This window comes from Pseudonaja textilis, chromosome Z, assembly GCF_049901715.1.
Source record: "Pseudonaja textilis isolate UNSWEBS1 chromosome Z, rPseTex1.2, whole genome shotgun sequence".
NCBI lineage: Eukaryota > Metazoa > Chordata > Lepidosauria > Squamata > Elapidae > Pseudonaja > Pseudonaja textilis.
The window spans coordinates 85624786-85638953 of record NC_142008.1 but is presented as its reverse complement, the minus strand read 5'-3'; the positions used below and the strand labels follow the sequence as shown (position 1 = coordinate 85638953).

At 39.5% G+C, this 14168-nt stretch overlaps 1 protein-coding gene across 1 annotated transcript; it reads right to left on the bottom strand.

Moving 5' to 3' along the window:
• Positions 1-1450: 1450 nt before the first annotated feature.
• Positions 1451-12594, bottom strand: LOC113447259 (mucin-17-like). The gene is made up of 10 exons (XM_087917188.1): positions 12549-12594; positions 10782-11309; positions 9764-9874; positions 9046-9164; positions 8682-8740; positions 7929-8083; positions 5724-5786; positions 2581-2743; positions 2096-2251; positions 1451-1782 (listed from the first exon to the last, which is right to left on the bottom strand). Exons 1-10 carry the CDS (start codon positions 12592-12594, stop codon positions 1716-1718), a joined length of 1467 nt encoding a protein of 488 aa, XP_087773314.1. The 3' UTR covers positions 1451-1715.
• Positions 12595-14168: the final 1574 nt, after the last annotated feature.

Here is a 14168-nt window from a genome sequence, read left to right as displayed (position 1 = left end):
CTTGGTGATGCAATAAAGGGGCGTTGGGCAATTCCTATCACCCAGGAGCTGAAGGTCTTTTGTGTTGAAGATAAGATGTCTTTTGTCTTATAGGTAAGATGGCTCAGTCTTTTGTGGGCTATTAACAAAGGTGGGAGCTGCTTTCCAAGAGCATGTTTCTCCTTTTCTCATCCAGGGAGGTATAATATTCTTGCTTTTTAATATTTCCTAGAATATTTCATTCTTCTGGGAGAGGGGTGGGTGCTAACTTTCTACAATAGGAAGCCACCGCAGTCAATGGGCAGCCAGCAGTGGGCAGGGGCTTCCCATTTTTACCTCTCTCTTGCTCTGTGCCTGGACTCCAGCCTAAAACCAATAGAGCAGTTCAGCTAACCCCTGCCCCACCATTAGACTAGACATATCCAGTTCCTGCAACTTTTCATCATATGCCTTCTAATCATTTTTGTCTGCACTTTTTCCAGAGTCTCAACCTCTTTTTTCTATCATGGTGACCTAAATCTTGCAGAATTCCAAGTGTGGCCTTACTAGAGCAATATAAAGAGGTACTAACACTTCATGTAATCTTGATACAATCCTTCTGATAATGTAGCCTAGGACTACATAGGCATTTTTCGCAGCTACAACACACCATTAAGTCACACTTAACTTGTTCTCCATTAGGACTCCTAGATCCTTCTCACAGTTATTGCTGCTATCTAGTTACTACCTATTCTATATCTGTGCATTAAGTTTTCCTTGCCTAAACCACAATTGGGACTGGAACACAGTTGAACACCACCTTTTGTATGTGTGTTGTCATCTCACATGAAAACAAAGGGGCAGGGTTTTGTTACCACACTTGTCACTTGGCATTTTGTCTCTGTCTTTCCAAGGTGTTACCTTGAGGTACTCCATAAGAAGAAGGTCAACCTGCAGTCTGCCAAGACTGCTCTTGGGGATGTTTCTCCTAGATAGGAGTGGAACCTCTGCATAACAGTGTCCCCAGTCCTCAATCCATGGTTGCAGTTCAAAGGATGATCAGTGATATCAAAAACATTGAAATATCCAGCCAACATCATACGCCACATTCTTCTGTCCATCTCGAGTAAAGCTCATCCATCAAGCAAATTCTTTGCTTTCATTACCAGACCAGAACTCAAACTGAAATATATTTAGAAAATCAGCAGGTTCCAATAGTACAATTGACGTAATCACTAATAATTTGCCTCAGAAAGGGCTGTCACTATTACACTGAAACTTGCCATTGAGCTAGAAACCCTTGCAACCTCAGTTAATGGGTTAAAAACTTTTCCTGAGCAGGCATTAAGAAGTAGTTGCTTTCAAGGAGAGAATCAGATCACAAACTTCAGCAATCATCACCTTTATTGATTCCAAGCAAATCAGCAAAGCTCACGTTGGTACCTCACGCATATCCCACACTGAAAAGTTGGCTGAGCCTCAGCATGGAGAAGATGGGTATGTGGCAGGAAATATTCAAACAAAGTAGAACAAGCAGGAATTTCACCATGCTTCATAATTTTTGCATGCCTTGAATCAAACACTCCCGTTGCTATTTGCAGATTCCTTACATTTGATGTGAAGTCCAGCATGGATTAAACCATTTATCACCAACCTCTTTGTTCTCAAATAGAAAGTCTTGTTAATCATTTTTTAACCATCATTCCGCATACTTCGCATCAGCTTGCCCTCACTGGTTATCTGCAAGTGCAGTTCCACTAGCCTCTATTCTGGAAATATGGATTCCTTTGGCCTATTTTACCACAGTCAGCATCATCAGACCCGCTGCAAGAACATCAGAAGATTGTTGTAAATAAAAACTAAGATAGAAACAGCCCTCCCATGATACAGTAAACTTTCTCTACTCTTGTGTGCTACACTGCAGGTGAGCAACTCTTTGGCTCTCTAAAAATGGTAGCCACTTAACCCTTAGGTAACTAGCAATAACAGTTTCCTGTCTTAAAGATCTCAGAATTCCTGGATCTTCTCACTAGGACATTCTTCCCAATCAGATGATCCAAGGATCAATTATATGGATTAGAGGTATGTTCTCCCTTGCTATGGTACCATTGGACTTCTTAAGCTTCTCAAATATTACCTGTTTTTTTTCCGCTTTGCTTTGATGAGGCAAATAACAAGGATGATAGTTATCACAAAGAACACAACCAGGGCAAGACTAAGGCCCAGCACACTCTTTTGGATGGGTAATTGGCAGTAACTTCCCAGATACCAGAACATGTCCAAATTATTGCAACTATGGGAAAGAGAAATGAATTGATAAAAAGAATTTTCTTTGCAAGATTCTAAGTAACTTCAAATAGCAAGAATTCATTAAAACCTTGCATTAAAATAATAAAACAGAAATATTAAAATAGAATAAATGAATATCAATAGGTTTCAATAACAGGTTTGTATATAGAATTTAGGAAAATGTGGGATTCTGCAGGAAGAAAAATGTAGTGAGATGGGAGAACATCTCTGTTAGATCTAATAACTGTTCAAGATTTAAGTTTTACACCTTAAATGTAATGAACCTGGCTCTAAAGGACTCCTTTGATACTCCTCCTCCATCTGTTCACTTACATGCAGTGGGGGCCAATTTCAGAGAGATGGCAAACACCATTGAAGCAGTTCATGTAATCTTGAGCGCCTTTGAAACATCTTGAGATACAGTGCACAGTACCCTCAATTATGTGGGGATAATAGTAATCTGCATATTTTGGATCAATAATATTTTTGCAGGTGTCTGTAAAACAAAAAGAGGTGATAAATAGTATAATGAAATATGGGCAATACATGTAATTTAAATGAACAAACTGTACTGCAACCAACTATGATCCGAGGCAGCAAATCTCAAACATAGCAAGATAATCTTATTCTCCCATCCTGCCCCATGTAGTTTTTTAGCAGTTTGGAAAAATATCCTTCTTTGGCAGAAAATAAAAGATATCTGCATAATTATGATATAATTACAACCTCAGAGAGAGAAAATCAAGATGATTGTAAGAACTGAAAGAAACAAATTTAGAAGAATTTATAGGCAGCAGAGCTCTGCAAGGAAGAATTAAAGTTCTAATACAAAACAGATGGACGGTTTGAAAACTCATCTTTTTCTATCTTTCTTGAGTTCTTCCTCATGTCCTCCTAACCACCATGTTAATGGGTCTTTACAGTACATCTTTAGCTTTTTTCCCTTCAGTTACTGTGATTTTTATACTACAATATTTAAAGGTAAAGGTTCCCCTCACACATATGTGCTAGTCGTTCCTGACTCTAGGGGGTGGTGCTCATCTCCGCTTCAAAGCCAAAGAGCCAGCGCTGTCTGAAGACATCTCCATGGTCATTGTAACTACATAGCCAAAAAGGCATTAAGAGTTGTTAACCTAATCTTACGTAGCTTTTTCTCTGGTAATATCTCACTACTAACTAGAGCATACAAAACATTTGCAAGACCAATACTTGAATACAGCTCATCAGTCTGGAACCCACATTACGTATCTGATATTAACACAGTTGAGAATGTCCAGAAATATTTCACAAGAAGAGTTCTCCACTCCTCTACTCATTGCAGAATACCTTATGCCATCAGACTTGAAACTCTAGACCTAAAAAACCTAGAACTACACCACCTTCGGTCTGATCTAAGTATGGTATATAAAATCATATATTGCAATGTCCTACCTGTCAATGAATACTTCACCTTCAACCATAATAATACAAGAACAAACAATAGATACAAACTCAAAGTTAACCTCAAAGTTAACTTGTTTGCAGGAAATACAACTTCAGCAACAGAGTGGTCAATGTTTGGAATACTCTACCTGACTCTGTGGTTTCTTCCCCAAACCCCCAAAACTTTAACCTTAGACTGTCTACTATTGACAGCCTTTCCTAAGAGGCCTGTAGGGGGTGTGCATTAGCACACCAACATGCCTACCATCCCTGTCCTATTATTTCTTTTTATTTTTCTTATATGTATCCATTTCATGTATTCATAACTATGTTTATACTTTACCTATTATCTTGTAAGCAATTGACAAATCAAATAAATAAAAATAAATAAAACAATATTTACTTAGGCCCAAATTGAGTTTTAGCAAAAGAACAAAGTCCCCTTTATATTTTCTCCATTCTTGTTCCTCAATTTTCCACCCTGTTTTTCCATTATTATTCAAGAACATCCTCAACATTACTGGATTTCCTCCCCACTCCTCCAATTCTTAAGAAATATTTAATAGTTATTGCTTTTTCTTCATCCCCAACCTATTGTGAGCTGGGGATGAAGAAAACTTATACTGTTCCAGTTTTAAAAGAGTTTTTTTCCTCTTTTCTTTGGCTTCTCACGTACTCTATCAACAAGTGGTTGCTGGGATGCCCCACCCATCCCAGGATATGAGGCTCAGAACCATCTCCATATTATTTTGCAAGAGAGTCAAATCACTGGTTTCCTGGAAGTAATGTATCTTCAGGATGCTCACTGTCAGTTTTCAAAGTTGATAAGTGGATTTTTAGAAGTGTGGCTGTGGCATCCTAGTTAAAACTTAACAGGAAGTGAAATGAAGCCAAGGAATTGACCTCTTTCCTCGAGCTGCCTTACATTTATCTCACATATACAAAATGACAGTATAATAGTCAGGCCTCACTTCTTTGTCAGTGTCAGGACTGCCAATTTATGCTTATCTGTTTTTCTGCTGGCTCAAAAATTGGCACTTTAGCATAGTTATCTAGTTTCTGGCTAAAGAAGAGCATAAATGACAACATCTGTTAGCATGACTTGCATAGCTTCTTTTCCATCTTCGCCTCCTGTCTTTGCCTCACTGCTAATGCTACAAGTGGGCATACGGGAGCTGGAGAAGACTTCCTTCCTTCCTCCCTTCTTTCCTTCCTCCCTTAATTCTCCATGGATTTGATCTGGGAGATCCTCTTCACTTGCTAGAGGTTCCCAATTCCTGAGTCATGGGATTGACAGTCCAAGTTTACATAAAGTAGTTAGATGAAATGGATTGACTGGATTGATGGATGGATTGGATCTATATATTGTTGGAAGAAATATCCAGTACAGGTCCAATTCAGGAGAATGGCCCTGGAAATAAAATGGAGGCTGGAAGCTGATTGGAAAGAAAGGTTCCCTTTTTTGATGAAACAGAACCACAAACCACAAATGATTCTAGGACAGCTGACAAAATAGAGTTTAGAGTGGGTTGGTTTTATACATTCTGGATTCCTATGGGGGTTATGTAGAGGTCATGTCTGGCTCTATAAGCAAAAGGGGAAATGCAAATCCTAGTTGTTTGTCTGAGCTAATTTTGTCAATATTTTGTTTGTTGCTTATCTAAGTTTTTGACCCAGTCTTTCTGAATGGATTACCAAATCTGCATTTCTAAAAGCTGGCCTCCTCAGTTTCTGCTTGGGGCAGGGAAACTGGAGCTGGTTTTTGCCTCCCTTAAGATTTTTTTCCCATTTCTTCTTTAGGGGAAATATTCTATACTGCCTTTTTTAATATTTCCCAAATATTTCATTATCCTGGGGTGAAGGTGTGAGCTTCCCACAGTATCATCAAATATTTCAGGAACTTTCATTTATGTATGAAAACAAACAGTTCAGATATCATGGCAGTGTTAGCAGTTACACATTTAAAATGTGGATTGAACAATTAAGTATTTTAAAATGTAAAGCATAGTCCTGATAATCTTGATACATCTACCCAACTGGTTACTGAAACTTACCATTAAATGAAAAACTTGAAATAAGAATCGAGTTAGGTAAAGGAACAAAGCACAGTTCTGGTCCTGAAAAAAAAGTATAATTGTATTCATTAGTTATCTGGGGTAGTTCTATACCTTGGTTTATTTCTTCCAAAATTCTTCTCCACCAAAAAAATTAAATTGATCTTTTTAAACAACTCACCCACTGCACCAAATGGCAGGGAAACCATTAACTTTACTTCTTCAAACCAGGATAGTGCAAACACAATCATTATCTTCTTTTATTCTGCACCACAGTTTTCATTTTTGATGAACCAAGTTCTACAAACCTCTTCCCTGGCCAGCAGTGGAGATCTGAGTCAGTGATGTGATTCAAGTAATTTAACAACTGATACTCCCTAATGACCAGCTGGGTAAGCATGGATGGGGTGGGTGTCATGTGACTGAGTGGGCATGGCCAACTCGGATGTCACTCATGGCAAGGTGGGGTGGCGCAGGTGGACCAAAGCAGTGGTAGTAAAGGCTAGATAACAGCAATAGCATTCTATTGTCGTTGTGGTACATTTGCGCTCAAGACAGCCCTCACCTCCCACCGCTTCAGGCTTGGAGCTATAAGCTGTGTCCGGGAAGCACTGCAGTGGAGAGATTCTGGGTCTGATTCTCTGGAGCCTTATGTCTTGCTGGGTCTCTCTGCCTGACAGTCAGGTTTTTTAAAAATATTTTTGTAGCAAGAAATGGCAGGCAGCTACTTCTGACCTTTGTTGGTGCAGCTGGGCATGCATGCCTCGGTTGCTCAGGGAGACATGCAGCCTGCCCTCTGCCCTGAGACGCTGGCCCGCCACATTCACTGCCATCACCACATGGCCTGCCCGCTGATCTGACCTTCACTGCTGCTGTTGCAAGGGATGAGTGGGGCAGGATTGCATTGGGGCTCCATGTTGTAACGGGCTCCAGGAGGAGGAGGGGACTCTGTCACCTGTATTGTGAAGCCTGCTAAATTTCACTGTGCTGTGCAAGGGCAGGCCACTTTGACCATGAGGTTGCAACAGCAGTGCCAGTGGCAGCAGTGTGGGTCAGGTCAGCAAGGAGGCTATGAAGTGGCAGCAGCGAACACCGCAGGCCAGTGTCTTGGGGTGGAGAGCAGGTCGTGTGTCTCCCTGAGCGACTGAGGCATGCATGTCCAGCTGCACCAACAAAGGCCAGAAGTAGTCACCGTCATTTCCTGCTGCAAAAATCTTTTTTAAAACCTGACTGTTGGTCAGAGAGTCTCAGCAAGAAATGAGGCTCCAGAGATGCTTTTCTCTGCTGCAGTGCTTCCCAGACATGGCTCACAGTTCTGAGCCCGAAGTGGCAGGAGGCGAGGGCTGCCTTGAGTGCAAGTGTACCATGATGAAGACAGAATGCTGTTGCTGCACAAAGGCAAGTACAGGGGCGCTTTGCTTCCACACTAAGGCTCCAGCCATCGCCACCACTGCTTTGACCACCGGTGTCACCCCACCTTACTGCAACAATGCCATTACCTCACTCCGGCTGGCGAGGGCGACGCTACTCCTTGCACCACTCCTTGTACCACCCTCTACGGCAGAGATTTCCAGCCCCACCCAGAGCGAGTCTCCCTCCCCTGCCTTCGCCCTTACCTTCTAAGCCCATGCAAGGAGTGACGGGGAGGGGAGGGGCAACCAGTGGTAGTATCAGCTGGTTTGCTGAACTGTGCAAAACATTAACAACCAGTTTGGCTGAACTGGTGTAAACCGGCTGAAACACACCACTGATCTGAGCCCCCAAGATCTCCTCTGTCTATTCTTTCAGGCCAAACCTCCCATGTTCACAGCCCCTTCCCCCCCAGAAGAAAAGGGAATTATAAGCAGAAAAACCTAAACAATGAACGAAAGCTGCATTTGAGCCCTATATCCTCTGTCCTTTTGCCCCAAGAAACCAAGCAAAATAATCCATTTCCTGACCTACATCCCCAGCACGAGTTTTGGGGTTTTTTTTTGGGGGGGGGGGGGGGGGGGAATTCCTTCTCTGATTGGGAGCAAATAGAAAAAAGAATGGGTTTGCTGCCATCTAGTGGCTATATTGAAATTTGTAAAGTTATCCTGCAGAAAAAAGGGGCTCATCCTAAAAACATTCTTGTCTAAAAGAAAAAAGAGCCAGGAATCTTGCTTATTTCTCACCCAGGGAAAACCATATCCAAGTGGAAGAGTTTACCCAGCCATTCCATACCTGAAGGCTCAATACACTCTCCTTCAGTAGGTATGTCTTTCAAGGAGTGTTTCACTGCCTCTGTAATAACTTCCATTACATGCTGGATCATTTCCTCATTGTTGTATATTATTACTTGGGAGATGACTTTATGTTCGACAATAATACTGCCATTCCTAAGAGAAAAATGAAGGAAAAACAATTCCTCAGTTACTGAACTGCCTTTTTTTCTCCATGAAAGTATGATAAAGACTGTAATAGATCCACCCTTTTCCTCCATCAAATTCAAAATGAACTAGAACTTCTAGTCCTTTCCATATAATCCACACAACTATCTTAAGAAAGGGTTTAGAATAAGAGTTTCAGACTGGCCCAGGCTTTATCTGGAAGCTTCCTGATTGAGTGGGATTTTAACCTCAACTTTAGTCCAAGTCTAATTGCTTTAACTTCATCATTGTTGGTGCTTCTCTTGAAGAGCCATTTCTTCCTCAGATGTTTCCTGAAACACATGGTGACTGAAAGTATACATAAGACATGCAAAATGCCCAATCTTCCAATTCTCTAGCCACTCTTGGTTCCTTCCCTGCTCAGGCTTTGAACTATCCATATTGTTAAAAAAAAGAAATGTGAAGAGAAGTTACTTAACACCAGAGGATCCACAATGGAAGAAAAGTTCTATTCATATTCAACTGAGGCTGGCCTGAATGAATGAGAGAAATTCATTTGATGGCTCATCATCCCAGAGCCTAAATTAGTCTCTTTTTAGATACCAACCTCATTCGTAAGATCTCCACTTCACAGTATCCAGGGACAGCACTATAAACATCTTTCATCTACAAGGTAGAAAAAGTAAACGAAAGCCTTCATAAACAAACAAACCTATGCCAGGAAAGAGACTTTAATTAGAAGCCAGCCTCCTAAAGCATTGAGTGTGTGGTGTGTGCTGTGTCTTGTCTAATTCCCTAGCTGCAGAAAGCTGATAATCCAAGAAGTGAATTTCTGATTGGGAAGAAGACACATTCTTGGTACGAATTAGGAGTGCTGGCCTTGGTTAAAGAAGAGTGTAAGATACAGTACATTGAAATTTTGAAATTGTGACATTGATCAGTTATAGGCTATTTCCTTGATCCAATCTTACCTGCTTTTTAAACTGAGCCTGAATTTCCTGAGAATATTTAGAGCTTAAATCTTCCAGAGATTTCTTGTACTCTCTGTTAGTAACTTTCACCTGAGCTTTGACAGTAATTGTCACAAATACTAAAAGAGAAAGAGATATTCGTATGAACTTCAACAAGTTTCTTCCCTGCAAAGGAATTCTAAACTGTGACAGGCAAGAGGCGAATGTGTTCCCATTCTCCAACACACTTTCAAATACCTAAATCCAAAGATCCTCATCTGGTTTGAAAACTCATTTTTTGTTTATTGATGAAAAAGAAGCAGGTATTTTTATGCAATCTCCAAATCCCATTTCCATGATTCTTCTTTAAAAAAAAAAATCTTTATTTAGCACGGAACAGGAATATCTTCTCAACTATTCATGAGGTCTCTGTAGCCATGTGTGGGGAAAACATTAGCTCCAAATTAATCATTTTAGCTTGGGGCTCTCAAACCACTGTAAACTATCCTTTCCAGACAGGTGGAAGTGGGAATAGAGAGCTATTTCCCTATATGTTCCTGGTTTACATGCACTACACTATAATGGAGCTTCTGTTAAGCCACATTTTCCAAAGTTAGTTCTTCCGTATGCAATCTCTTTATTCTAGTATGGTAATCCAACATATCTGGAAGCAAACAATTTGAGAAAGTTGTCAGGCTGCCATCAGGAAAAAGTAATCACGTTCTCCGATTGTACTTACATTCACTGACTGGAATTACATCCACAAGGAACTCACACTTGGGCCCATAGAATAAATCTTCATTACAAATGCATTTGATTCCATCATAGATTCCACCATTGAGGCATATCTCTAGAACAGAGAAGTCCCCTTATACAGATCTAATTTGAAAGTTACAATGCATCAATTTACATAGAAATACAATTCTTTATCACAGCATGCATGTATTAAAAAAAAAACACTTGGGCCCTTAGAATAAATCATCATTACAGATGCACTTGATCCCATCAAATATTCTGCCACTGTGGCATAACTTTGGAACTGAAAAGTTCTCTTATATGGATTTGGAAATTATAATCTATTCTTATAAAATGGCAATTTTATAAACACTGATAATGACATTGATCATGGAGAGATGTCTCCAGAAGATTTGAGTGGAAGTTTTGCATACCATGCATCCTTCCAGGTTTTAGCCAAAATTTGGCAAAACATGAAAACAATTAATCTGTGAGCATAGAGTAATCCATACAAGCTAAAGACCATGAATGTTCAATGTTCTCATGTTATTCCAAAGTCCTAGCACAAGGCAACCATGTCCCAAAGGAAGTGTGTCCATCCTCCCAATCTCCCAGAACAGAGAGGAGCTTTCTGTGGCCTTTCAGCTACTGCTGAAATATCACTCTCAGCTGCCCCAGCCAGGATCCCCAGTAGTAAGAGGCAAGAGAGCATTCACTATATAGGGGAAGCCACAAATATCATCCCCACAATATGGAGGGAAAATCACCTCATATGACTATACTACAGTCATAGGCACACTTATAAGGCAGCATTTTGCACAGAAATGTGATGAATAGTGGCTAATCCCATTCATACTCAATCTGTCCTAAATTGTACATATTTCTAAAAAACAAAATAGAAGATCCAAGCTATGGTTCCGATAATCTGATCACAGGAACAGAAGAAAAAACTGTCATGAATTTTGAAAAGTTTAAAGTAGGAATGAGACAAGCATATGGATCAAATGAAAACTGATACTCACGGCTTGTGGTAGTTGTGGTATTTTTGCTAATCTTAGGACTGGAAGAAATTCCTGGAATTGGTATGCTGGAGACAGTAAATCTGCTTTTGCAACTAATTGGGGCTAAGGTACCCGTGGACAGTGTGTTTTTAGAGGGATCATTTATGATGGTGTTGCCCTGTGAGGAAGGGCCCTTTGTTCCACTCCAAGAAGTTGTAAAATCTGAGGCTACGGTCCCATCGCTTACCACCATCCTGAGTGTTGTTGTAAACTCCTGTGTTCCTCCAGGGAAAGTTCTTGGGGAAAGGATGTCAACATGAGAAGTTGTGAATGTTGTGCTTGTAGTGCTGTGAGGGATATTGGGGTGTGGGGTGGCTCTGGTATCAGTGGGGTGTGTTGGAGAGGTGCGTATTTCTTCTGAGAGAGCATTTGTTGTTATACTTGTACTTGTACTTTCATGAACAAGGAACTCACAACGGGGCCCGTGGAATAAATCTTCATCACAGATGCATTTGACCCCATCAAATGTTCCACCATTGTAGCATAGCTCTGAAAGAAAGAGACCCCCACATATCAATGTAATTTGGAAATTGTCATTTTTGTTTATGAAATGTCTGTGGCTTCCCATTGTCAAAAGAAATCTGGGCAGTGTATAGTTGTAAAGCACATAAATGTTTTATAACCACCTAAAGATAGTAGACATCACAGAGGAATAGTAAAATCTTAACCCGCATATTCTTAAAAAGAGTCTTCCACATTCCCTAAGCCAGGCCATGAGGGAAGAGCTAAGTTTCCAAGGCTCATTTAAACAATGCCCAGCCATTACCACTAAGACATTTCTCTTTCTTAGGAAAAAAAAAAGCTAAAATAGTTGTTGTGACGAAGTAAGATTCAACTGCCAAGTATTTACAGTAAATAAATATTAATAAACCAGAGGTGGTATTCAGCAGGTTCTGACCAGTTCTGGAGAAATTTTGAGTAGTTCAGAGAATCGGCAAATATCACCTCTAACTGGAGATTTTACAATATCCTTCCCCTGCCACGCCCACCAAGCCACATCCACAGAACTGGTAGTAAAAAAAATTGAATCCCATCACTGTAATAAACAACTAATAAAACAAGTTAGCATTTTTTATCACTAACATCATATTGAACTTTGGTTAAAAATATTTTAAACTTTGGCATAGGTGTTACTTATTTTTACAAAAAAATGTATGATTTATAGATGAACCAATCATATAAACTAAAATGCCTATTCTCATGTTGCAACCTTTAGAATATGAGATTTTCAAACTACTTTTGACAGAGTTTATTGATCTTATAATTATATTGGTAGCTTAGATCAATTACAACTGAAATTTCATATCAATCTCATTGTTCATTTATGTTCATAACCATAAATAAATCCCCCTATTCTCTAGCATGCTTTCTAGCCAGAAACTCTTCTAGTTTTTCTTGTATTTCAAGATATCTTTATGGCTAGGTAGAAAGTTTTGGTTATATTAAGCCATTAATTACTGAATTATCAAGATGTAAAATGCAACTACAGAATATAGCTAAAAGTATTTCTATACCTATAGTCATTCCCTCCACTTTGGAAAATGCACAGAAGAGAATTTGCCTAAGATATTATTCTTGGGAATTACCTCAAACATTTACAGTTGCACCAAAATGAGCGCAAACACTGAGTTATATTTAATTCAACTTTTCTGATTAAGAGACAGGCAGAAGTAATTCTGATTCCTGCATTCTGTTTGAAGAGTTGTTTATATCTGTGGCCCTACTCACCTGCTTCAACACAAGGGATAAGGAAGAAGAAAAAGAGAGCCCCCATCATCATTTTAGATTGTTTCTCAGACGCCTGAATCCAAATCAATGTTACTTAAGTGAGACTCAAGCACACCTGAGGATCTCACTCTGTTTCCTAAGGAAAGAAAGGTAGAACTAAGGACCTTGGACATCTGAAAGACGGAAAAGGAAAGGTAATTAGCCCATACTGAATGTATATGTTTTTTTTCCTTCTATCACAGAGTCTGTGTGTGCAGGAAGGGCAATAAAACCAACGTGAGTCAATGTAACTGATAAATGAGTTCTAGGCTGACTCCTAAAAATATCAGTTGTTTCTTTTCAAATAATCAGATGATAATTCCTTTTGTTCACAAGCCAGTATAACGCAAGAGGAAAACAAGCCTCTTGCCAAACACACATAACACCTTTTATTTCACATCTTTATATATTTCATACCATGATAAACTCATTCTTACAGCAGTACAAATAATATAACTAGCACCAGACAGAGTTAGATTATAGTCTTTGACAGGGTGTTTGTTTGCTATCATCTCATTTCTTCAATCTGGAACATGGAGGTTGGTGCTGTTGACCCCATATGATTCTTGGAAAGTTAACAGCAATGAAAAAGCTACTTAAAAGGCTAGGACGTGGCTTTAATATTATTAGAAAGTTATCTCTTAAACCATCTATTTATCTCTTTATATGGTGATTATTAGTTAGATTTATTTTCCTTGTCCAGTGTTTAAAATGATATATATAGAAACCCTGGTTTTAATTTTTCCACATAACCTCAACCCTGCATGGTAGCCTAGGATAAGAGAATGTTTCTAGCCAGAGGTCATCTAGAGATCTTTCATTAGTTAGGGTGAATTTGACCACACTTTGCAAATCTGGGACTTAGTACACAATGGAGATGAAAGTTCAGTAGCATATGAAGCATATGTTTCAAGCATATCCTCTGGAAAAAGATTCATTCTGGACTACTATGGAAAATTTACATACATTAAATCCAGCCATTTGTGCACAGCCAAATAATTTTGCCAAACCCACTGCCACCCTGTGGTTTCTCCCAAACCTGGAGTCAGTTATGAAATGTAACAAGACATTATATACCCATGAGCTATAGACATGTCCACACAGGGATACAAGAAAGAAAATAGCAACCTGGCTTAAAGCAGATTCTATTTAGTCATCCAATTGTGTAGCTGCCCATTTCACCAGAAGCAATTCTGGGCAGCATATATTATGGACAGGTATTTTATGGCTGGGTAATAGTTTTTCAACATTTTACCTTTTTGACTCCAAAAAACAGATGGCATTGCTTCAAGCAGTAAAAATGGCAGGGACTTCCTTTTCCTGGAGAAAATGTATGTTAGGACTCTTAAAATGTGCAAAAACCCGACAGAAAACCTTTGGTCAGGCACTAGAGGGCACCAAAGCTATTCAGCACTTGTGAGGAAAATGAAGTGGCAGAGGGCCTAAGTAGTTGTCCCTACTGCATTCTTCATGTGGTAAAAAAAATCAAAATATATTTCCCAAAGTTGTTTCTGTTAAGACATCTTGCTTCTGGGAAATTCTTTATTTCTTTTTTTCTTTGCTTGGAAAGTTCCAGACACA

Coding starts and splice junctions, on each gene's coding strand:
- LOC113447259 (XM_087917188.1), bottom strand. CDS start 12,594: ATGGGGGCTCTCTTTTTCTTCTTCCTTATCCCTTGTGTTGAAGCAG. Junction 9,875..10,781: donor TACCACAACTACCACAAGCC/GTGAGTATCAGT, acceptor TCTCTGTTCTAG/AGATATGCCTCAATGGTGGA. Junction 2,744..5,723: donor TTCAAGTTTTTCATTTAATG/GTAAGTTTCAGT, acceptor TTTGTTTTACAG/ACACCTGCAAAAATATTATT.